Source organism: Pygoscelis adeliae, unplaced genomic scaffold (genome assembly GCF_000699105.1).
Source record: "Pygoscelis adeliae isolate BGI_AS28 unplaced genomic scaffold, ASM69910v1 Scaffold183, whole genome shotgun sequence".
Taxonomy (NCBI): domain Eukaryota; kingdom Metazoa; phylum Chordata; class Aves; order Sphenisciformes; family Spheniscidae; genus Pygoscelis; species Pygoscelis adeliae.
In genome coordinates this window covers 1,351,194-1,375,078 of record NW_008824536.1, presented here as the reverse complement: position 1 = coordinate 1,375,078, position 23,885 = coordinate 1,351,194, and the positions used below count along the sequence as shown (strand labels likewise).

Below are 23,885 nucleotides of genomic sequence, written 5' to 3'. Positions count from 1 at the left end.
GTAGCTTTCCTTTGTGCAGGCCTCTCAGGCAGATTTCTAGAACTGCACAGCCCTCACAATCAGTGTTCAACAACCGTGGAGGCTAGATTTAATACACATTATTAATCTGTTATTTTGTCTCAGCAACAGTCTGCGTTAAGTAATGCAACCCGAAGCATATTCATGTTTATATGTCTGGGCTTGAAGATCATGAAGAAAAAGGGATTTAAAATTGTTCCATAATGAAAATTGAGTCCATACTTTAAGATATATTAGGTCTGTCTATTACTAGATGATTAGAACATTCTCTGTATTATCATGAAGTATAATAATTGGCTTTATTCTGTGATGTCTGATTAATTATACTCCATTCCTTGCAACAACTGATTGGGTTTTTTGTTTTATATTCTTAAATGTAACACAAAGACTTCCAACAAAAGCTCATTTGTCATGTAATGCCCCACTTTGGGCATTTATTAGCTGTATGTCTCAATTTTCTAAAAAACAGAAGCTGAATGTTGTATAAATCTTCAAATTGCTCTTATTTAAGAGGATTTCATTAGTAGTGGAGGTAGTTAATCATCTTAACAGCTGGTCCTAAGACACTGAAAAAAGGATTGGTCTTACAGAGCTCTGTCTTGGTTTCATTCAGTGAGCAGCTGCAGTAGTTTGAGTTGTAACCATTCCCAGCTGTTTGAACACCAATGGAAGGATATAATGAGCAATTTAAGCTAAGGTTACTCTTCACACTTGAATGGCAGGCATGTATTTCTTTACCTATCTTCTGTCATTGGGAAAGAAGAGTTGGGACAGCTAGAGCAGTAACACTTTAAACAAAGGCTAGCAGCTAGAAACTCAGATTCCAGGCTCTGCAGCTCATAACTCTAAGTTCCCTTAACTCTTTTTAACTTTGAGGAACACTCTCATAGCACTACAAAAAGAACTGAGGTCTTAGGCAAGTTTACAGAAAAATGAAAAGACTTTCAAAGACACAAAGCCACTCTTTAAGACACTTTCAAATCTCTGTGTAACCTACATTGTGAGCAAGGTAAATGGGGAAAAAGGAAAGCGTAAGTGGGAAATGAGAAGCTTTCAAAACTTGCAACTTCCTGTTCTCCTCATCATGTAAACAACTGTGCTGTAATACTTCAAAATGAGTATTACCCTACCTCTGCAAAAACTTCTTGAAAACCCGCCTGTAGGCATAGCCAGCTCTTCTTACTCGAATATTTTCTTTCAGACCTAAGTATTCCACTTGATGTTTTACCCTGTGGACAAAAACAATGCAAGATTTACAATCCATTTTATTTCAGCATATTTGTGGATTGAGGTATTCTTAAAAGTCCATATCATGTTTAAAGACTATTGACTTCTAAAATTCATGCACAGGTATATGAATCTATTCCTGCACATATTTTTGCACACACCATGCGTACTGCATGGCAGGAAGAATATTCAAGGCAGGTAGACTACGTTACTGAAATACATGTAGCACGTTTACCTTAGCATTTTTTCCAAGTTTAACTTCCCATCTCCTAGCTAACTTATGTATACATTTCTTAACTAATATTATTACCCATAAAAGGCTAAGTAACTATTACCTATACAACTACATAGCTGGTATCCAAGGGAGTGGGAAATTGTTTTGTGTTCTTTTATTGTAGGTTTCACTTATGTTTTACATAGCTCAAACATCAACAGTAGCATACAGTAGCTCTTTTTTGGTTGTTCTGGAGACAGGACCGAATCTGACGGCTGGAGAAAGCCCCAGATGCCACACTTTCATTACACAAAGAATCAGAAAGAAGAAAGCCAGGCCAGTATATTAACGAAAAGCTAGCATTCCTCCTAATTTTACCATGCTGCAAAGGAAGGATTTGAGGATAGGCACAAGACTGGCTGAAGCATGCCTGGTAAGCTTGTTCATGGCATACTTTAATTACAAACAAAAACTGAGCTGGTACCAGTCCCACAGAAAGTGTTAATGACTGCGGAGGGACTCTGCTGCACATGTGAACTGAAACATCATTATCCCAACACCATTACAGTTCCCTTATGCAAAACACGTTCATTTAGGTTCTAAGCAGGGAACAAATATGCCCCCATGAATCTCAAAGCAGAAAAACAGCAAAAGGAAAAAAGCTTTCTTTTGGCACCTTTTCTTCTTTCTGAAGCTCCGGTACATTACTTTGTGTTCCTTCTTACACTTCCTGCTAGTCTACTATTTAATGCTTGGAGATTTGATTTGAAGAATTTCAGTTAGCTTCCTTAACAATGTATGACTCCTGCGGTTTTCCTTTGCATCTCCTTAATTTCCTCATCTAAGTCATGTGGCTGGAAGAGGCAATGTCAGTTTTTAACTCTGAAATGTGGTGTTCAGGGGCTTCTGTTGCTGTTCTTTTATAGGGCAAATTATAGAAGCTTTAGCTTTCAGTCAGAAATATAAGCGTTGTTAAGATTTTAGTCCTGCAAGTTTAACAAACAGTATATAAAAGAGCATTTATTTACATATAATCAAAAAAAGTGAGCCTGTAAGGAGCTGTTTAATTTTGTTTTGCTTACTATTTCTCTGATTTTACAAAAGATTTTTCAAATCCTGAAAAACTCTTGGTTAATTCAATGTTATTTCTCTAGCTATTTTCAAATGTTAAATTTCAATATAAAGTGTATTGCCCATTGATTTTTTTTTCCCTTTTTTGGTTGAGACATTCTTTTCACATGACTCATAGTATAAAGAGAAAAAACTTTTGAAATCCCATGCTACAAATGACAAAAGCCCTTCACAGTTATTTCTTATTTTTAAAGAACACTTATAAGAGGTATTTTACTAAATGGTAATACTGCTCTTTTAGCTTATAATAAAGAATACTGCATATTTTAATCTTGCTGTGTTCAAGGAATAAAGTATATTTTGTACCAACTCCAAGAATTCTGGTAGAGTAGAAAGCTGGTGGACAAAAATACATTTTCCTGTTTATAGCTTTCCCTCCTGTTCACATCTGGAATAATGCACTGGAGCAACAGTATTACTCCAATTTTCTTACTGTCCTGCCAGTATTAGTGTCCAGCAACAGAGAATTTGAGACATTCTTCTGTTTTTTCTTTTCTTTCTGAGGAAAGGCACACTGAAAATCTCCCTCCAGGCATCAACCTCAAGCAGGTCAGGGTCTGGGAATTCAGCTAATGCAGCAATTTTGAATACAAGTCCAAGTGGCTGTGCCAGGACCTGAACAAAAACACATTTCAAGAACACCCCAATTTTTGGAATAACTAAGGTATTATAAAAGGTTTAGATATTACACAAGGTCTATGTTTCAGTGCTAAATATTCTGTAATTATTCAACAGCAGTACAAAGCTGGAGTGACATGGCCTCTGCAAGCATGAAGACAGACAGGTTTTGTGGAGGTTTTTTTTCCTTTTTCAGTAACATTTTCACTGTCTAGCAACATGCTACTATTAAGCAGATTAGATATGCTACTCCCATCACATTGACTATGGCAGCATGTGTATGATAAAGCATTATGTGATCACAGAAGAAAACAAAAAACCCCTAAACCAACATTCAGCAAAGTATCATAAACTAAACTCAGTTATGTTCTACATTTCCCTCAACACAGAACTTTCTCACAGTAAAATCAGGAAGCAACAAAATTAAACTTAAGTTTGAGTTGTCATATGCATATAAATTTCTCTTCCCCAGACATGTCACTAACTGCTATAGCATATGTATCATGTGAGGTCCTAGTATAATATATGGGAAATCACAGTTTGAAGTGGGAGAGAATGTTAGAATTTTTAAACAGGGATGGTAAAAATATATATATCTTTAATATATTTTTTTTCAATAAGAATTACTTCCTTTATAAGAACTACTTCCATTTGTGTCTGAGTGTGATAGTATACAATCCTTTGTATTTCACTTGTTATCAGCAGCTGCTGCATTTGCCAAGTATCATCCTCATTATGGGAAAACAAGAAGAAATCTTGCCCATTTTTGCTCCAAAAGGGGTTTCCTGAAAGCTGGCCTTTTCTCAGGACTAGGTTTTTGTTTGTTTGTTTCATTGGTTTCCTAGCAACACCTTCCACAATAATAGGCCTGTTTTCCAGTATGTAAATGATTGATTTTAAAAGCCCCTCAACTTATAGTTAAAAGTTTTAGACATACTTTTTCCAGGACCACTTACTTTCCTCCTTTGGTCCCCAGTGTCAGTGGAAAATTAAGTGCCAGATAGTAGGATTTTCAGGGGTGGAAAAGCTAGGGAAAAAGGGTCTACATTTACTGCCAAGACCTGAATGACACTTTCAAATGCAGTCCCAATTGTGGCTTCTGTAAGTGCTCGACATCTGCATGCAATTGTGCTAGTCTGCATGCCAAATGGCAGGAAGTGAATTCTGGTGTGTTGCTGATATGGTCAAGAATGCTTTTTATCAGACTTTGCAAGTTGTTTCACTGTGATAAAAATAACCACTTGCTTTATCAGCACTTTTACCAATATCAAAAGTACTTGGTATATAGTAATAAATGTTATCTCTATTAGGACCTCACATAGTATACAAACCGTACTGATCACCTACCTCAGTGCAAAAAAGAGTATCTTTTTTCAGATAATAGGAAGGTGCTATAAAGCATCATATAGTTAAAGAGGCCTTAAAACAGATGCGATAAACCAAACTGATGATTTAGACATCTATTCAATGTCTACAGAACCACCTGATATGATATTCTAGTGACTTCTCTTTTAACCTTCATCAGCCAGCTCTATAAAGTCAAGAAGTAAAAAAGGAACCTTCTACATTCTTGGCTATAGAGACTTTTTGGTAAGTTTGATACATAAAAGCAGATAGACATCCTGCTGGCTTTTTAGCTACCTAATAGAAGCTGTTTTCAAAGCATAAACCAAAAGTTAGAATTGATGTATAATGCATTTGGTGCGCAAATTCTACATGGAAAACTGAGTCTTTAATGTACCGATTGTGTTACTGTCATGCAAATGTTGATTATTCATAACTGATATGAGAAAAGCTAAGAACTGCATATTACTAACTGCTGATTTAGACCAAGTGACCACAGCTTATCTTCAAGGTTTAGGGGAGGTCATGCCAGATTTAATTTCTGAAGGTTTTAGAATATCTAGTTCTGTTTGTCTGTAGGCTGTGTGATTACAAATTACGAATTTTTGTGGCTTTTTTTGACTATTAGCACTGTTTCTCATCACATACTCTGTTTATCCATACCTGCTCTCCTCCCAGTCTCGAGACTTCTTTGTTTCATTTGGTTTGATGCAGCGGATGTAATGGGGCGTACACTTCATGAGGGTGCCAACCAGGTCATTTGCTTGTTTCTGTAAAATTGAGGGAAAACAATAGCATCTGAGCTGAACAGGGTGAATTCTGTGAGAGAATTCTAAAAATTATCAACCATCTGCTGATGATTCAGTTGACTGGATCCAGTTGACTTTGGTCTTTCTCCAGAACAACCAAAGTGTCTTTGGATAATAGGCACCTCATGAAAAATTTATCAGTAAATAAAAGGCACCATTAATTCCAGCTATGTGATATATTTAAACTATTATATAAGAGTATGGAGTGACAAGGAATGCATTAGGTGAACTTGACTGTCAGGGTGAAATATGAGGAAAGAGGTTAATAAAATATCGATTTCCAAAGTCTGCAGGTGTGTTATCTAAGTGTATATTTTACAACCAGTCTCCAAAAAGATGCTCGCCTTCTAACACTTGCTGCCTTATTCAAGGCACATTATGGTCAGTAGAAAGACTTCTGTTGACTTCAGCGGGCGTTGGATCAGGCCCCACTGCATTTCTGCACTATAAAGAGACCAGTTATCTGTAGTTAATTGTAGGACATCAAGTGGCTGAGTGAAGGGGTTCATTCATTATGCACATGCAAGTACTATTATCACTACCATTAATTGCTCATTTGGAAAATTCATTGCTGTAGAATGCAGCTGAACAAAACATTTAATGAATAGTGATGCTGGGCAAAACATGATTCTAACAGCTGAAACAATGCATCACTTTGCAATCAAGATACTCTTGATGTCTATCTTTAAAAATGTCTGGACAGTAAAAAACAGCAAAGACTACTTTTTTTTTTAATTTAGATATCCATACACAAACATACACCCATATATGCACATACTAACACAGCAAAACTAGACATACTTTGATTTTACTGCCTGCAGTGGTAGGACGGCCCTTCTTGTCCACTTGAAGATTTTCAGGAAACAGAGCCTTTATAAAAGGCCTAGGAAAGAATTAATAAAATAGTGTTGGCATAGAAAGACAATTCAATGCAGGATTGTCAAGGAATATGCTGTAAAAGTTGATAATTGAGCAAAGTATAAATAGCTATTTCTATTAATCTGGTGTTATACCAAATCTATTTTAAGATTAGTATTTTCCATGAGCTTCATTTCTCATAGAGAACCCTTGCTATTTTAGTGAGCCTTGGAAGACATGATACCAGACTTCTAGACTCGAAGAAACGCGCACTTCTTAAAAAGTAAGCATCAATTAATTAAAATACATAACAAAAAAAATGTTACTTTATATGTTAAAACAGTGCCTGTCCTGAGAGAATGCCAAATCACTGATGGCCTTGTTTGAGGCCAAAACAAATGGCTGTCATTATACCATTTGATTCTGACACTGCAGTACCTTACTTATTCAGATTTGCAGAAAATGAAGGTCAATATAATGCAAGTGATACTGTTCTACTGCAGTGATGTTTTATTTCCACTTTTATACAAGTGAGTTCACAAGTTGTGAAGTAGAGAAGTCAGGCCCTCTGTATCCGTCTGAACTAACACGTTATTCCTAGCTTTAAGCAAGTTTTGCTTACGTACAAATCACTGCTCTGCATGAGTTCAATCAAGTCCATGAAAAGAACATCCCGATTTCTCTCGCAGAATCCATCCATATCATAAGATACCTGGGCCAAGGTGGAAATTGATTGTTTGTGGTAAGTTGAGAACCCAATAATTAAAGAAAATTTAAATTCTGTCCTCATCAATAGCTGTTCTGAACTTTTTGGTTAGTCTGGTATAACTTAAAGATACTACAATGATCACTAAATCCTTGTATATATTAGTTAACTCTCTCACAACAAACATAAAGGAATTTCATCCATATATTTAAATTTGGTGAAAAAGACTGTTACAGAGCCAGTGAATGGAATATGCACAAGTGAATTTAATACTGAATTTTATTGAAGAAAAATTTTTGCATGATAAGGATTTACTGTTATTAACTATAACTGCAGGAAATCATGAATAGTCTGAGAAATATACCCAAAGATAGAACTGTACATTATATTCCCAGCTTTATTGGTGTATCATCACCTAAGGATCATTTTTATATCTGAATTCTTTAAACTTACTGCTACTATAACCAACAATTAAGATTATAATTAATAAAAGACTAGGGGCATTTATTTATTACATTTAATATTAAGTTCTGGTTAGTATGTTTGATAGGAGAGATGAGTCTAGGCCTTGCTGCTAAGTAAGGGACATATGTTAGGGCATATTTGTTCTAAACTCCCTACATTGTGAAAAGAGGACACCGTCTCCTGAGATAATCTGGCTATTTAAAATCAAAACAGCCGCTACAGGGCTTCCCCCTTCCTTTCATTACTGGTCTTTTTCTTTATAAATACATTACGCAGAATTCAGTGATGATTTTTCACATTACCTTTCCAGCATAATGATGAATGATAAATCCCTGGTTCCAGCTGTTGAAATGTTCATGAGTCCCAATCTGCATCTGGAGTTTTTGAAGCAGTGTTTGGTCAGCTCCTTCTCCCACTGCATGCATCGTGGCACATACATCATCTAAAATACTCATAATCCCTGGGGGATTCTAATGCATTGGAGAAGAACAACAAAAACAGCAGAAGAAGTGAGGAAAAAAAAATTACGATGCCAATTTTCCCCCCAAACAGAAAATTATCTTTGCTACAAAAACACTAGAGCAAAGTCACAGAAGGAAGAATTCCCCCCCAATCAGTAGAGTTCACAGGAGAGATTAATTTGTCCACAAGCATGCAAATAGTTTAAGGAGAGATGCCACTTCATGTAATGATAGTGACAGTGGGAAATGATGGGGAAAACAATGATTGCTGTTAAAAAAAACAAAACAAAAACCCCAAAACACCCAACATTTGTTTTAGTTTTTAATTCCTTCACAAAGCAATCTTCTTTCTCATTCCCCCCAAAAATAAACCCATGTCTGAGGTAAGTATTTAAACTCACATGCTGTAGTTTGACAAACTTAGAGCTAAATATCTAAGATTGTTACAGAAATCCTATCCTCTTCCTCGTTATCCTGATACAGATAGAAGATGGGCAAAATCTGATGTGCATTTAAGCGCAAATCACTACACTACTTGAAGTACTGTTAAAATTATCTGGTTTACATGAGGACAAAGAACTAGCTGAAAAACAACCTACTTCTGTCCTAAAGGACAACTCAACATTTGTTGTCACCTCAAACCAGAATATAAAGACTTTACACTGCAGAACATTCTGTGGAACAAAGACATAAAATTTCTTTTATCTACAACATTTCCTAATACTACCTCTTCACTTGTTTCTGCTTAATTTGCGACAGTACCTCTAAGGAAGCTGGTATTGTAGCTTCCCCAAACTGAAATACATCTCCCAGGGACACAGACAGCCTTATCAGATGTACAGAAGAATAGGTCATGAAGTTCATGATAAATTTAGGTGGATAAAATTCTAATTTCCATCATTATATTTTTTAGTCAGCCATCAATCATGCTACCTTATGGTTCTCTTTTTGGTCGATATCTTAGGTAACATATATCCTAGATGACATATCTTAGCGCTCTTATAAGACGTCTTATATAAGATTTATATATAGGCTTAGTATGACTCAGTAACTGAACAACAGTATTTGCATTTTTCCTATGAATGTTCTTGACAGCAAAGCAGTTGCCCAAATATTTTAGAGAAAAATCTTGTTGTTTTTTCCATCTGTTTGTTCTAAATACTTACCACTTTGTTCTCTATAAGGTCACACACTATTTTGTTGTTAAAGTAATCTATTGGTGTCCATCTAATTCCTTCTTGCACGTATTCTTCCTGTTAAGTAAAAAGATAGATGCAAATACTCCTTTGCACCATGGATGCAGCACTAGATTTACAATGCACTACATAACACAAGCTCTGCACTACTCACGTTCAGAAAGACTTGTCAAATGTGTGACTGGGGGGAGGTGGGATGACCCTAATGATAGTTAAATCCAGCTCTCTACTGCCTAAGAGATGAATCGGAATCCCTCTCTGTTCTCCCCACACATTCTTTTGTCATTCATAGCCCTTGAGTAGTTACTGAGAAGAGCAGGAATATTTCATCAGTGCATTTATTGTCACAGCACTTCACAAATAGTAACAAAGTGACTTTTACAGTATCTTGACAGTGCACCTAAGCATCCATATCCTAATCTATTTCAAAAATTAAGATTGTCACAGGCTTATCAAGGATCAGACCCCCAAAACAACACATTTAGAAATGCACATGAAATGGAGACACAGCTCTACTTCTTATTTCTGTACGCAATTACTGTAACCATAAAGACATCTACAGACTGACTGGGGAAAAAAATTCATACTAAAATTTGATTAAATTGACTCACTCAGTTGCATACATATGAGTTCAGCTAGACACTTAGCAGGTCATTTGTGTGCTCAACTGCAATGATCAATTACTTTTGTACAAAGGCAATTGTGTATGTGCATTCTTGAAAACATTGTCCTAAAGTTGGTGCCAGGCCTGAGCTCATACTCTACACAATGCTTCTGTCTCAGCTGCATTCTGTCTGCCCTCCCATGCAGAAGCTCACATTCATGTAAAGTGAGATTTTGCAGTAAGACTGTGAGCAGAGAACTGCAAATACTTTCAGAAGTATTTTTGCATGTCTCAGTAATCTATTTCATTCATATATATATTGGGGGGGGAAGGGTGTGGAGGAAATTGAGAAAAGTATTCCCATTTAACTGTGTGTCATGTCCAACGAAAGTACAGGGATGGAACCAAGCTGCAGTTTTCCATTTCTGTCAATGAGTCAGAATATGCAGCAAGTCTGGGCAGAATCATATGACTGCATCAGTACACCGTATGATGGACTCACTTCTGTGCCACTGTATTAGAGAATAAATGTCTGTAGCTGATGTGGTTTACAGTTTTAGGGTTAGCCAACCACAAAGGGTTTTTTTTTTTTTCCTTTGTCTTGCTTAACAAGGCAAATTTTATTGTTAACAGATGATGGAACCTCAATTTTTCCACCAATTGAAAAAGCAATAGCTCATTTATGAATTCAAAAATAATAAATGTCTGGTTACCTGTTCTGCCTTCAGTGTGAGTTCAATAAAAATCTGCTGTAGTTTTTCATTAACGAAGTTGATGCAGAACTGTTCAAAACCATTTTTCTATAGAAAAGGAAACAATTTTAAAATTAGTCTCATGCTTTATATACAATAACTCTTAGTTCTTATGCTGGCAATAAGCTTCAAAGAAACACTGTCAATGATGGATTGGTTGCTGACTTTATAGACGTTCTGTGTAATCTCAGATCTTTCTTTTAAGATCAATGACCTAGTTTCTTTGAAGTTTTTTCAATAGTTCATATTTATTAAGTGAGACATTACCAGTGAGAACTCAATGTACAGGAAGCTGGGTTGGGGTTTTTTTCTTTTATTCTGGCCACAGGATTTTTTTTTTCTGTTTTGGATTTTTTCCCCTCTAAATACAAAAAACTCTCCCAGGTCAGATCAGCTCAAACCCTGAGTATTGCATTGTCTTACCTGGAATATTTCAAAGCCATAAATATCAAGGACACCAATGTTATATTCTTCATGGTCCTTCTCCATAGCCTTATTAATAGACTAATAAAACAGAAAGAAAATGTAAAACGAAGTGTAGTTTATATATTTAAAAGATACATTCATATCCTTAAATCTTTATATAAAAATATTTGGTTTCTTCAAAAAGAACACATTTGAATGGAATACAAATATATGTAATACAATATTTTACTTTCACTTTTTAACAAAGTGTTATTAACAGCTAGGAAATGAACAGAGGATAGTATACTATCCTCTTTTCCAGGTTAGTGAGCCTTTGGATCTACTGTCATGATGAGGGAGACTTTCGAGACAGTAGCAGTGCCACCACAGAGGACACTTCCGCTTCATCTAGGCAGCATCTGTGGCCAAACATAAGGCTTCTACCCCACCAATCCAGTCCAGGGTCTCATTCTGAACAAGAGAGTACTTTAGCATGGAGAATGGAATTTGACCATGTGCTCAAATGCTACATCGGGATGCTGAAGGGGTTCTTTGCAGGAGAGTGGGGTAAGAGAGCAGGGGGCCATAACCCACTAATTCTGCTCATCTGAAAATGCTCAACTATGTAGGAGAAAGACTCGGAGAAGTATGGATGCTGTCAGGAAGGAGATGTCAGAATATCATACGGGACAGCTGTGGCAGGAGACTGAGCAAATACAGTGCTGAAAGCACAGCTCATTTGCTTCAAAGAAAGTGTAGCATTTGTCTCATAATCAGTGCCTTGTATTTGATATCTGTGGTCATGCTCCCACTGCACTCCTCAGTGCTGCTGCTAAGGTTTAGGCAAAGAAACGTGAAAGAAATGACGGACAAGAAAAGCACTGCAAGGAACATTCCTAGTCTACTTGTTTTGATACTTCAGTAGAATCAAGCAAATAAAACTTACATCCACCAAGTAATCAAAAACACGGGAATGAAGGGCCTTGGCCAGTGCATCCCTGGTGTAGCAGGCTTGTTCCACATTTAGCGTTACATTAATGGACTCAGATTTGCCTCCCCACTTGCTGTCCATCTGTCTGCTGGTCAGTTTTTCCTTTAGGCGGTCCTGATTAATTCCCAGGAGAAAAGCAGGGAAAGCCAAAACTGCAAGAAAGATCAGGGTTGCTGGATTATGACTTACAGACTAAACCAAAACAGAACAAAGGAAAAAAAATTAGCTGTATCTCTAATAACAATCAGCAGTAATAAACCTCATGGGGCATGCAGCTTAAAAAGAAAGAGGAGGGATTTATGTCTTTAAAATTTCCCTAAGCTCCCCAATGACATTTTGAACTCTTTACTTACATGGATTTCAATTAAGATAAACAACCGTGAAGTAAAATAGTCAGCTATTTCGGTACCTTCAGTCCTTCAAACATGTAATCTGGCTTAAGTCATAGTTTTGAACTATGTGGTTCAAACAAATCACTTGTGGAGGAGATGGAAATAAACACAGAATTCACACATTAAATAAAATTGACGCTATTGAAAATTCTTTGTAAAAATATAATAAAGAGTATGCTATCTGCTTCCTAATATTCTTTCCCTTTCTTCTTCTAAGTTAGGATACTGCAAAAAGGTTTCAATTGCCTTGCCATTTATTTGGTTTTGGTTTTTTAATCCCTTATTCTGAAGTACTTTGCAAATTCTGGTTTCCCTTGTTCAAAAGTAAAGCAGAAAAATACATCTGTGCAATAAGCAGCCACAAGTCTAGTATTCTTTGCATTCTTAGCACATGGTGCAGACGTTAGCTGCAAGTGTCACACACCTTAAGGAATCAAGAAAAGAGAAACAGCTTGAAAGTGTATGGAAATAGCTCCCAAGGGCAGATCTTAGAGTTCGTATTGCACCTCCGCTAAACCACATAATCCTCTAACAGTGTTTCCTCCATGTTCCATTGCTTTCAGATCCACATTACTGGTGTGAAGAGGATGTAACATAATCACTAAGGCAGCAGCCACTTGTGCTGTACACATCTGTAACGTCACAGCACGATTTCACTAAACCCTTCAGTACATTAATCCAAAATTATTTTTAAAACTGCAAATAACCGCCAGCTTTCTGAAATCTAATTTATTACCATCAGCTAGCTGATTACATTTACCCTAGGGTACTAGGAACCACACAACTAACCAAAGTTGAGTCACTGGCAACATCTCTGGTAACTCACTGAGAACTCAGGTTGAAGAGCACATGAAAAGGTCAAACATCATATGCTTTAAAATAGAAAAGAATGTAGGTAATTATAGACCAAATATGCTCACATATACTGTAAAGATGCCAGAGTAAGTATTTAGCCAACGCTACTGTAAGAATTTATGAAGATGGTATAATGGTAAGAACCACCATGCATACCTCAGAAACTCTTGCTTCACAGTGCTAACCATTTACTGTAAAGGAAGAATAGCTGGACATGACTTGATGTAACTTCACATTCTTAAGATGCCTGATTACTTTCCCTAGTTAGGGACCATAGTGTTACCATCTAGAAATTACTATAAAGCAGGATACGCATGTAATTGAAAAAGTGATCCTCAAAGAATAATCAATAGCATTCTGTCTAATAGTTTTAAATACAATCTGTGAAGAAAAGCTGAAGAAGACTAGGTTCACTTCATCAGTTTTCAGAAAGTGTAAAACAAATCTTTCAATATAATGCAAGCGTAAAGAGGGATGGTTTAAATTGTTTTCTGCATCCAGGAGAGAACAGGTAGTATTTGACATGATTTGCAACATAGAAGATTTAGAATAAATAATGAGAACATTTTTTTCAACTATTAATATAATCAAGCACTGTAACAGATAGTAATCACTGGCAGTTTTAAAGAAGTATTTGTCTAAATGTCTGTCAAGAATGGTCTGTACAGATTTGATTCTGACTCAGAGTAAGAGACTAGCGTTTTTGGTGTCTTGAAGAACGGCCTTTGCATGTTTTTCTGCAGTTAGCTGTATAATAACAAGAACACTATTGACCAAATTCTTAAACTTTTTATCATTTCAGACTTACGCAAAGCATGACTTATCAGTGGTCTTTCATTGTGTTTTATCTTTCGTGGCTATTCAGGCTATAAATGCTTGACTGTTTAGTTGGCTAGGACAAACAGTAAACTGGGGGGAGGATTAATGGAAAGAGAAGTGAACCCAACTTTCAACTTCATAATGCAGAAATTGTACTAGACATTGCTATTTCTTCTCTGGCTTCTTTAAAATGCAGTATGTCTATGAATAAGTTGTATATGCATTCTATCTGCTAATTTTTTTGATGTATTATTCATACACAACTTCTGTATTTATATCCCAGTGAGCAAGAGAAATATGGTGTATGTGGCTCATCACAGAAATACATTCACATTTATCAACTTATTTTCAACTCATGTCTTTTCAATTTGTTACTTTTTGATGCAACATACTCTGTATCTATCTCATCTGGCTATTAAATGTCTTGATTTCATTGAAAGATTTAATACTGTGATTTAAATGGAAGCACAGCAGTTCATGTGGAATCGTAAGGCATATAAAAAATCCTATACTTTTCTTTGGATGTATAAAGTGCCACAAAATGTTTTTCTTTGGGTTCACTTACTATTTTCTCAAATTAAGAAATTAAGGTTAAAAATTAGTAATTTTTATTTCCCAATTTCTTAAAACAAATAGCAGGAGAGTACTAATACAGTTGAGTGGGAAGTTGACTGCACAAGATAACTTTCTTCATATTTAACTTACCTAAAACTAAACAAATACAGTTTTCCTAAACATAAGGACCATTTGGAAATAAGGGAACAGATAGATATGTATAAGCTACTACATATGTTGTGCTTATCCACTCTGACCTTGAACTATCAAGGTAGTACAAAATCAACACTAGGTGCAAGGTATAAATCATGACAACAATGTTTAAAACTCAAGATCCATTAATCTTTCAACATCTTGCTGATGTGGGCCTAGCTGATACAAAACAGCAGCAGGAGGTGAAGGATGCAAGGACAGTGCATTGTGGATAAGGAAATAATAAGGAAATAGTTACACAGTAGATGTACCTAATAATGAGGTATGGGTTGAGAAATTTGAGACAGGGAACGTAACTGTAGTATGCAAATTCTGCATTTCAATTCGATTCTGAGTTTCTGTTTTCAAGGCACCTCTTCTGGATGCATGTACATATATATACAGACCTGAGCGCTGACTGTGTACCTGAGCCTGGGGATACTCCACAAGTTGGTAGCTGCTTTCACATGGCGACGAGGTCAGACAAACCACATAAGAAACAGGTGTGTTTATGAATGCGTGCTGATGCATTGAAAGGAGCAGAGTTCAAGTTTGCTTGAAAGCGTTTGTCACAATTTCTATTATTTCATACGCAAAGGCTGGAAAAGGATTTCTTAAATTCAAAATGCAAAATTGCACTCCTATTAAGTTGGTGGCATTGTACAAGACAAAACAGGGGCCTCAGTACCATTGGTTTTGGAAGAGAATCTAAATTAGCAGCCTTGCACTGTAAGAAATGATGCACTGTGTTTGGATAAGCAGCTCAAGACTGCAGTTCACCTTATGCCATCTGGGTTTCAGCCCACTGCTAATTCTATAACAGTTTCCAGAGGTACTTACACTCCTCACTCTCCACCCCTGCATAGTTGCCAACTTCTTTGAAGCTGATGTTTCCCAAATGCAGTATTCCTGCCACTATCTGCAGCACCAATGCCTGTTCCTCTGCAAAGATCCCAATCACACTCATTGCATGCTGGGAAGAAAAAAAAAAATTGAATCAGTTGAAGAATCTGTTCAATGACTCTTGTCATAGAAGTCCTTTTAAAATTTTGATGTTAAAAATTTGAGTTTTTCAAAACAGTTCAAATATCTAAGGTAACCAAATTTCATTACAGCCTGCCCTGAAGTTTTAAAAGGTACCAGATGTCCTACTTCAGCATTTTTGTATTTTTTTTGAAATACAGAAGCCAATACTTCTACACCATTTAGAAGATGTGTTAGTAAAATAAATTCTGGAAAAATTACAGTTACTAAAAAACAAGCACCGGCTTTTAAGTGCACACTAAAAATAAGTAGTTTCATTGCAAAATGGGAAACAATGAATTTAAGAGACAATGATTTTATTCCTTCTACACAGACAGTTTATCCATTAAGACAAAGAACTGTGAAGCTGTACTAATGACTCTAAGAAGCAGCACAGTCTGTCTGGCTCAGGCTGTGAATTTCAACCACTTACTAGAAAATAATCCACAACAACATTGGGTTTTGGAGTCTAGAGTACATGGTAACTTATAGAATGTCTTCACAACTGACTGTTTTTCTAAAATACCAAATTAGCTAGAATACAACAGTAACAACTTTTGTTTAGGCCTTTAAATGTGCTACATATATAAATATAAGAAGATATGTTAATATGCTTATTTTAAACAGTAAATTTCCAATAACAGGCGACCAGCAAGTTGACATGACTTGCATAAATGTCACATAATGAATTGGCAACAGCACTGGATAAAGATCCCTAATCTGTGCTTTCTAAGTCCCTTTTCTCCAGCCTTTCAGTTACACTGTTTTAAATGGGCATGGAAAATCAGTCACCACTAAGAATTCGGCTAAAACAGGGCACTCTCTTATATTTTCTTCTAATGGAAGTTCCTCATTGTGTTTGCATTTTCACATTTTTCATACTGCAGATTATCTGCACTCAATTAAATTTCATTAAATTTGCACCCTTCTGAAAAAGAACAAACAGAAAACAACACACCTTTCTATAAAAAGTATCTATCTTCTCAGGATTGTTAGGTTGCAACATAGTACCTCTTCAGGGTAACATACCTCCTCCTCAGGGTAAAATATAATTAAAATAAGTGACATCTACATTAATTCCTCATTCCCAGGTTAATACATCAATGCCTTTGCTACAAATGGACAGTGAAATGAATATACATCCACCACTATGCAAATCACAGAGTAAAAAACTCACCAGTGTTTCTTGGAAATCCGATTTGTCATTGATGTCATCGACTTTGTAGGACCCAGAGAGACTCAGATAGTAATAGTAGTCCATACTGGTAATGCCAAGACTGCTTTTTTGTTCTGAGGAGGCCCCTTCAATTAGCTGCAGAATAAAAATCCCCAAATAAGATGTCATACAGCTATCTTCACCAGAGATGAGGCAGGTCAGAAACAGGTGACTGAGCCTGAAATTACTGGGAGAGATACAGCTAGTGCTGTGCCAGGTATGTATCCTTCCTATGTTTTGTTAATTGTTTAACTCAAAAGACCAGATTCTCATTCCCATGAATGGTTTAGTTTTAACTGCGACTGATTTGAATACCTTCCATTATCTTTACCTCATAAAGATAAGGCAAAGCGGGTTTTCCAATCTGCAATGTGTTATCTAAATCCTCAGGAGCAACATGTTTTCCATGCCTACTGAAAGGTAGGCCGAGTTCAAAGAACATACTGAGAAAGCATTGTTTGTGACTCTAATTGTGAGGCCAAGTATCCTTTATGCCCATTATGGCATATGTTAAGCAAGTTTTGAACTGCTCCAATACTATGTTCATTTGAAGTATGGCTCAAGTCACACCTCTTTGCATCATTTAGGTCAACAGGGCCAAGAATAAATAACCGAGTAGTTAAAAAAGGTTCCTGTACTCTCTGTGATGCCAGAGGAGAGGCTCCTCAGACCTATGTAAAGTCTACATAGTTGTGCACAGACATGGTTGCAATGGGAAGGAATGAACAAACTAACCTCAGAAGAGAATAGTCAAAACCAAGAAGAATAGTCTTAACTCCTGTGTCAAAAAGCCTCTCCAAGCCACAGAGCAAAATCAGCAGGACAGAGCAAACTGGTCATACACCTCGGAAGAGGAGAACACACAGCTCCTGGAGCAACTCCAGCTCCGACTCAGCTTTCCATCCTGGCAATGACACTTCAACTTTATGTGAAGCTGCTTACAGTCACTTACAATGCACTGTCTTTACTCTAGTTTTGTAGAGCTTGATCAACAAGCACTTCAGCAGATACGGAACTCGCATGTCAAGGACCAGTGAAGGTCAGAAAAGCCTTCTGAAACAAAAAAGTGGGGATGCTTGGAGGATTCAACAAATAGATATTATCCTAAATGTCCTAGAAAACTTAATTGTGCTATGGAATTCCAGAGCAGAAGGTATAATTATATAGGCCAGTTTAAAAAGAAATCTGTTGGAAAGTTCTCATTTTCTATTATATTCTATCTGACTTTTCCATATGGGAGTTCACAGTGAATTTCCAAGCAAGGCCTTTGAAATACTGAAGTACTTTTTGTTCTGGAGCTGAAATGCAGTTAGGTAGGTCTATGTTAGATGGTGTCTTAACATGCTATCAAGCTTCCCAATGATACCCAGATTACCTTCTTGAGTATGCATTCAGTAATCTCACTGTGTTGAGAACAACTTTTCAATCAAAAGGAAAAACTGTTCCTAGTTATTTTAAGTAACTCAGAAAGGACCTATGCACTTCTGACCTGGTAAAAAATGTGAAAACTCCTCTCTCCAGGATTTCTCATTACAACTCGAGATTTTTCCAGTAGGAAGTTAGAGATTTTCCCTCCATCTGGTTCTCCACCTGGGCTAAACTGGATTTCAAAGTATTTCCCCTGCAATAAATAATTAAAGCTGTTGAATGATTAGTAAACACAAATCTGAAATCATGCACTTGTACCATATCTCAAGGAAGGTTACTAGGATATTTAATCTTTATGGATGCAGTGACACAGCTGCCTCAAGGTATAACCCAAGCTTAGATTCTTGAACTATCACATATCTTTCTTTCTTTCTGCATTTACGCAGTGCTGGACTTGGGATAATACGTCATGTATTAATGCAAACGTAGAGAGAAAGTCAGTGGCTTCCTCTCACTGCTGAGACTCTTGCTTAGTATAAAGAAAACCATAAGGCTCACCTATACAGGAAATAAAATTAACAGACATATGACCAACGACAAACAGTGTTCTGCCTGGAAGCAAGGTAAAGCAATTATCTTTTTCTTTCAGGGTTAATTGCATTAACACTCATGCTGGGTGAGGAACAAATCTCAAATCTGTAAAGCCTATGTGTAACTTTTAAAAACAGAACCTACAGTATGTTATCTAGTGAACAGCCATTTCACAGTATTATCTTCAGTATTTTATAGTGACAGACTGAAAATAATTCCTGCCTACTTTCTATACATATTATTAAAGGCATTTCCCATCAAACAACTCTAAGGATGGTTTAATCTATTTTTAAAAAAGTTTTCTTTTTTTTTTTAACATATATTACTGCGTATATTTTACTGATCTGGAAAACTGGCCAGTTTGTTGCTGATAAGTTATTTGCTTGCAGATTAAACATTTTATAAATAAACCGTGACCAGTACATATTGTAAGAGAAACAAATGTGCAACCTATGCAGAATGGAATAGAAGCCTCTCAACATATACTTCATGTTTTAAAACACAGTTTATATTTTATTTAGATTTACCTCATTCGTAGCCAATTTATATTATACTCCTGAATACTGTCTCTGTAATAGCACAGAATTTGGAAGAATAGAGTAATCTCTAAGGTAGAGGGACTTACAAATCTGCTGGAGTTGTTGTTCCGTACAGTTTTTGCATTCCCAAAGGCCTCCAGTAAAGGGTTGGACTGTAGAATAATATCTTTAACATGCTAAAATTTTAGGAAACAAGAGAAATAGAGATTCAGAAATAGACATTTTTAAAGTTCTTACAGATTTTCTAGAAAACCATGACATCTAAATTATATATTAAAAAACCAAGAAAGCCTGCATCTGTAAGAAATCCTCTTGATCAGATAAGGATTAGAATCTAACAATCTTTTTTTTCAGAGCTTCTAGTTCCTATTTTTTTAACAAAATCCTACAAAATAGAACAAAATGCTTGAGGCTAAACACTGGTCCTTCTGTTCACTGTTCTGCCAAGCAACACAGCCAATAAATTGATCTGGTTTTTCCATCATCTTGATTTTAAACGATTTCCTTCTTACACATGAGCATTTAAAACTTTTTCGAGGTCTGGAACCACAACCAACGAAGTCAGAGCAGCGTAAAATTTAGGAATCTGTGAGTGCTTCAGCAACCTGTTTCGGGATCAATGGTGCTGCTATCTAGCTGTCTTAGAAAGCAATAAAGTGTATTACTGTTGTCTCTTTATCTGATCCTGGTAGTTGGAAGTATGGACAAGATATTAGCTTTGGAACAAGCCCAGTGCATGCTGGGTTGTGAAGAGAAGATTGAATTTTATTTCAAAAGAAATGCTCAAGGCAACTTACCAATTTCATCAACTGTTACTCTGTAATCACTAAGAATATTTTTTAATTTTGTACAAAAAGCTGGAATCTTTTAAATAAAACAAAATATTTACTTATAAAATATGATTATATTTATTCCAAAAATAACACAATGCATACTTTCTCTGGATCATTCTCTTGGTTACTGAATTATTCTCTGCAATGTTCCCAGTATCCCTGTTGCACAAAACTAAGCAGAAAGAACATACTTAACATCAGGGACTGCAATAAAGCAAAAAATAACAGTAAGCACTCAGAAAGAGTGGACTAGTAAAAGCAGCTACTACCTACCTACCGCTGCCTGTCAGTCAATGAATGACATTGTAACATCATTAAGGGAATTTTTACGGCTAATTCACTCAATTAACTTTAGTTAATAGGTTTTGATAGCTAGAGCAGACATTGATAGTATAGTTATTAACAAAAGCAACTATTTGTTGTTTCAGTTAGCTTTCAGATACTCTAATTTTGACTAGATAACCTCATAAAACAAGATGACGTTCCTGCTGTTGGCTCTCTGATGTACGCATACAAATCAGAGATTTAATGGAAGTAATAAAAACCTGAAAAGCCAGTTCAGTTTTCAATAGAATTTCAACACAGGAGGAAAAAACCCACACATCTACTAAAAGGAGATTGATTGTTGTTCTTAATCTGGTTAAGAACAATAATTAAAGTACTTTTTACCCCTTAACTATATTAAAAAAAAAAAGGCTTGTAGACATAATTCAGCATGAGAGCTACAAAACTTCTAGCAGAGATGATTCTGTGTCAGTCGATTTCCCTCATATGGCTCCCATCACACAGGCAGCTGTCCTGGTTTTGGCTGGGATAGAGTTAATTTTCTTCCTAGTAGCTGGTACAGTGCTGTGTTTTGGATTTAGGATGAGAGTAATGTTGATAACACACGGATGTGTTAGTTGTTGCTAAGCAGCGCTTACACTAGGTCAAGGACTTTTCAGCTTCTCATGCTCTGCCAGTGAGAAGCTGCGAGGGGGCACAGCCAGGACAGCTGACCCAAACTGGCCACAGGGATATTCCATACCATGGGATGTCATGCTCAGTATATAAACTGGGGGGAGTTGGCCGGGGAGGTGACCGCTGCTCGGGAGGAACTGGCTGGGCATCAGTCAGTGGGTGGTGAGCAATTGCATTGTGCATCACTTGCTTTGTATATTCTTTTATCATCATTATTATTATTTCCCCTTCCTTTTCTGTCCTATTAAACTGTCTTTATCTCAACCCACAAATTTTACTTTTTTTTTCCCCCCGATTCTCTCCCCCATCCCACTGGCGGGGGTGGGGAGTGAGCGAACAGCTGTGTGGTGTTTAGCTGCCTGCCGGGTTAAACCACAACAGCAGGCCAGCAATCTGCAAGCAAGCAGTTCACTATCCACTTCAGTTGTGTCTCTGCTGTTGAGGGCTTGTATGTATTTCTAGTTGCTCACCCACAAGCTTCTTCGGTAGAGTGCCTCTTGGCTGCCAGCGTCTGCCAAGACAGATCTTTGTCATTCTACCTCTGAAGTAAATCTTTAGACTATGCTTATGCTTTAGTATTACTCTATATCAACTCACCTGTACTTTAGGGCCACCTCCTGAAATTTTGGAGATATAACTCATGATATATTTAGCAGCTACAGTCTTTCCAGCACCACTTTCCCCACTACGAAAAAAGGAACACAAAAATGTACTTGTTAGTTTTTAAATAACTCTAGAACGGAGTGATTTGAGGTTTACCTTGTTCAACCAAGACTAGGTACCTTAACAATGAATAATAATAAATATACACCATATTTACATTGGGTAAGCTGGTAATATATAGACTGTGATATAGTATTGTAGCACGGTGCTTGGATATGTTTGTGAATAAATAATTTTGAATACATCATCTTGCATGGACATCAGAATCTCTATGGGACTTCAAAGTTAGAAAACTATGTAAACTGAGAAATAAATATACTTAAACCAAGATGCTCAAAAGAGAACAAGTGTGTTAAGAACTCAATTCCCATCTAAATTTAGTGGGATTTCAGATCTTAACACAAAACCAAATTTCATTTGAAAACCCAGGCTTTGAATGCCATGCCAGATACCTACTTCATTTCAGGAGTCTTTTGTTTTAGGTGTTCCTGAATGAAATAATGAGACATTATTAATCATATCCTGAATGACGGAAGAACTACCTTCCTGTTCCTATGCCTCTTGACACAGGGTACAAGAAGTCTTAATATTCCATACTAGCTTTCACAATTCCTTCCTTCCGTTGTAATATTTCACTTCAATGGTGAATAACGTTTACAATATCAGCAGATTTGCCTTCTCGCAATTAGTAAGCTTCTCAAGAGAGAAAGAAGATTGGCATGCCAGACAATCCAACCTTATGCTGTATTTCATACCTTAAAGCTAACTTCATTTCAACAGAATTCCTCCAGACTTACATAAATCTTGGTGCAAGTCAGCTTTGACCTTAATGAATTTACCCTGACCTGGACAACTATACTAATACAAAAAAACAACACACAGATGTCACAGATATCTGAAAATTTTTTTTTCATGTGAAAATCTGTGCTATCTTTAAGCTCCTGAATAATTTCAGTGAATGGTGTTGACTCTTCTATCCTGCGCCTACTTGTTCCTGGATATGGATCAAATGCACATCTTTTCCTGCACAAATTTTAGCTACGTTTGCCAGAGAAACATCAGCATGTCCTGCACAGGAAAAGGACTTGCTGAGAATGTCAACTCATAGCTCCTTATCAGCATGAGTAATGGAGACATTTCCAAAGGTTTAATTCTGAAAAAGCCCCCCAAACTGACAAGCTGCAAATATCACTTTACATCTTTAAAGCTTCCAAACAGTACAGAAATGCTGAACGGCTTCGCCCCCCACCCCGAAATGTTTTCATGCTTTTGTCTTCTCCTGACTGCAGTTTTACGGATCAAACAGGAAACTTGAAAAGGTGAAAAAATACTTCTCGATCATCTCATCTGTGAAGTGCAGACCATGATTTTTATTATTCTGAGTCATCTTTTCCTAAATATCAAGAAGAAAGCCTGTATTATTGGTATCTGCTACATTCACAGGGACAGACAGAGTTTGCTGGATGGCAAACTGTATCTAGAAGTTCAAATCAGCAATAGTTCAATAATTAAAATAATGCTTCTTCAAAATCTGCTCACAGTAAATTTGCTCATCGTGTTGTAAAACAAGACAGACAAATCAATCTGAACCGAATCATACTCTTGAGTTTATATATGCAGTTTCAACTGAATACAGAGGAGGATCTGGGGCCAAATATTGAATGAATTTGATCAGGTATTATTTATCACACAGTAAAAATGTAACACATTTCTGTAAGATTTTCTTTGATGCATAAATTATCCTTCTCCTCTTTGTTCAAATTAAGTGTGGCTTATATTTCTCATTCCATAGTGTCTGCCACAGAAATTGACCTGGAGGAATACAGTTCCATTTTATTGTTAGTCTCTGTTTTGCTATAAGTGGTCCTTTATATTAAATTAATTTGGCCGAAAGACTGCCTTTCAGAGTTTGCTTTAGATTTATGCATGCATACACTTTTTTCAGTTTTATGCTTTTATTGATCAGAGACCAGTAAATTGCTCCAATTAAAGTACAATAAAACAGGATGATGCATTATTTATGAACTGAAGTAACTTTATCTGATGGGATGATATCTTGCCCCCAGTAAAGCTCAGGTAG

General features: G+C 36.5%; 1 protein-coding gene across 1 annotated transcript in view; it reads right to left on the bottom strand.

Moving 5' to 3' along the window:
- The window catches only part of MYO1E (myosin IE), a 101,009-nt gene that overhangs the window by 26,109 nt on the left and 51,015 nt on the right, over nt 1-23,885 (bottom strand). Inside the window, exons 5-18 of the mRNA XM_009321603.1 lie at nt 21,740-21,827; nt 19,436-19,525; nt 18,341-18,472; nt 16,813-16,947; nt 15,453-15,585; nt 11,755-11,951; nt 10,827-10,907; nt 10,365-10,451; nt 9,018-9,104; nt 7,693-7,860; nt 6,846-6,931; nt 6,163-6,244; nt 5,216-5,322; nt 1,149-1,247 (exon numbers count right to left, since the gene is read on the bottom strand). Coding sequence (XP_009319878.1) covers nt 1,149-1,247; nt 5,216-5,322; nt 6,163-6,244; nt 6,846-6,931; nt 7,693-7,860; nt 9,018-9,104; nt 10,365-10,451; nt 10,827-10,907; nt 11,755-11,951; nt 15,453-15,585; nt 16,813-16,947; nt 18,341-18,472; nt 19,436-19,525; nt 21,740-21,827 — 1,572 coding nt within the window. The remainder of the gene's footprint in view (nt 1-1,148; nt 1,248-5,215; nt 5,323-6,162; nt 6,245-6,845; nt 6,932-7,692; nt 7,861-9,017; nt 9,105-10,364; nt 10,452-10,826; nt 10,908-11,754; nt 11,952-15,452; nt 15,586-16,812; nt 16,948-18,340; nt 18,473-19,435; nt 19,526-21,739; nt 21,828-23,885) is intronic.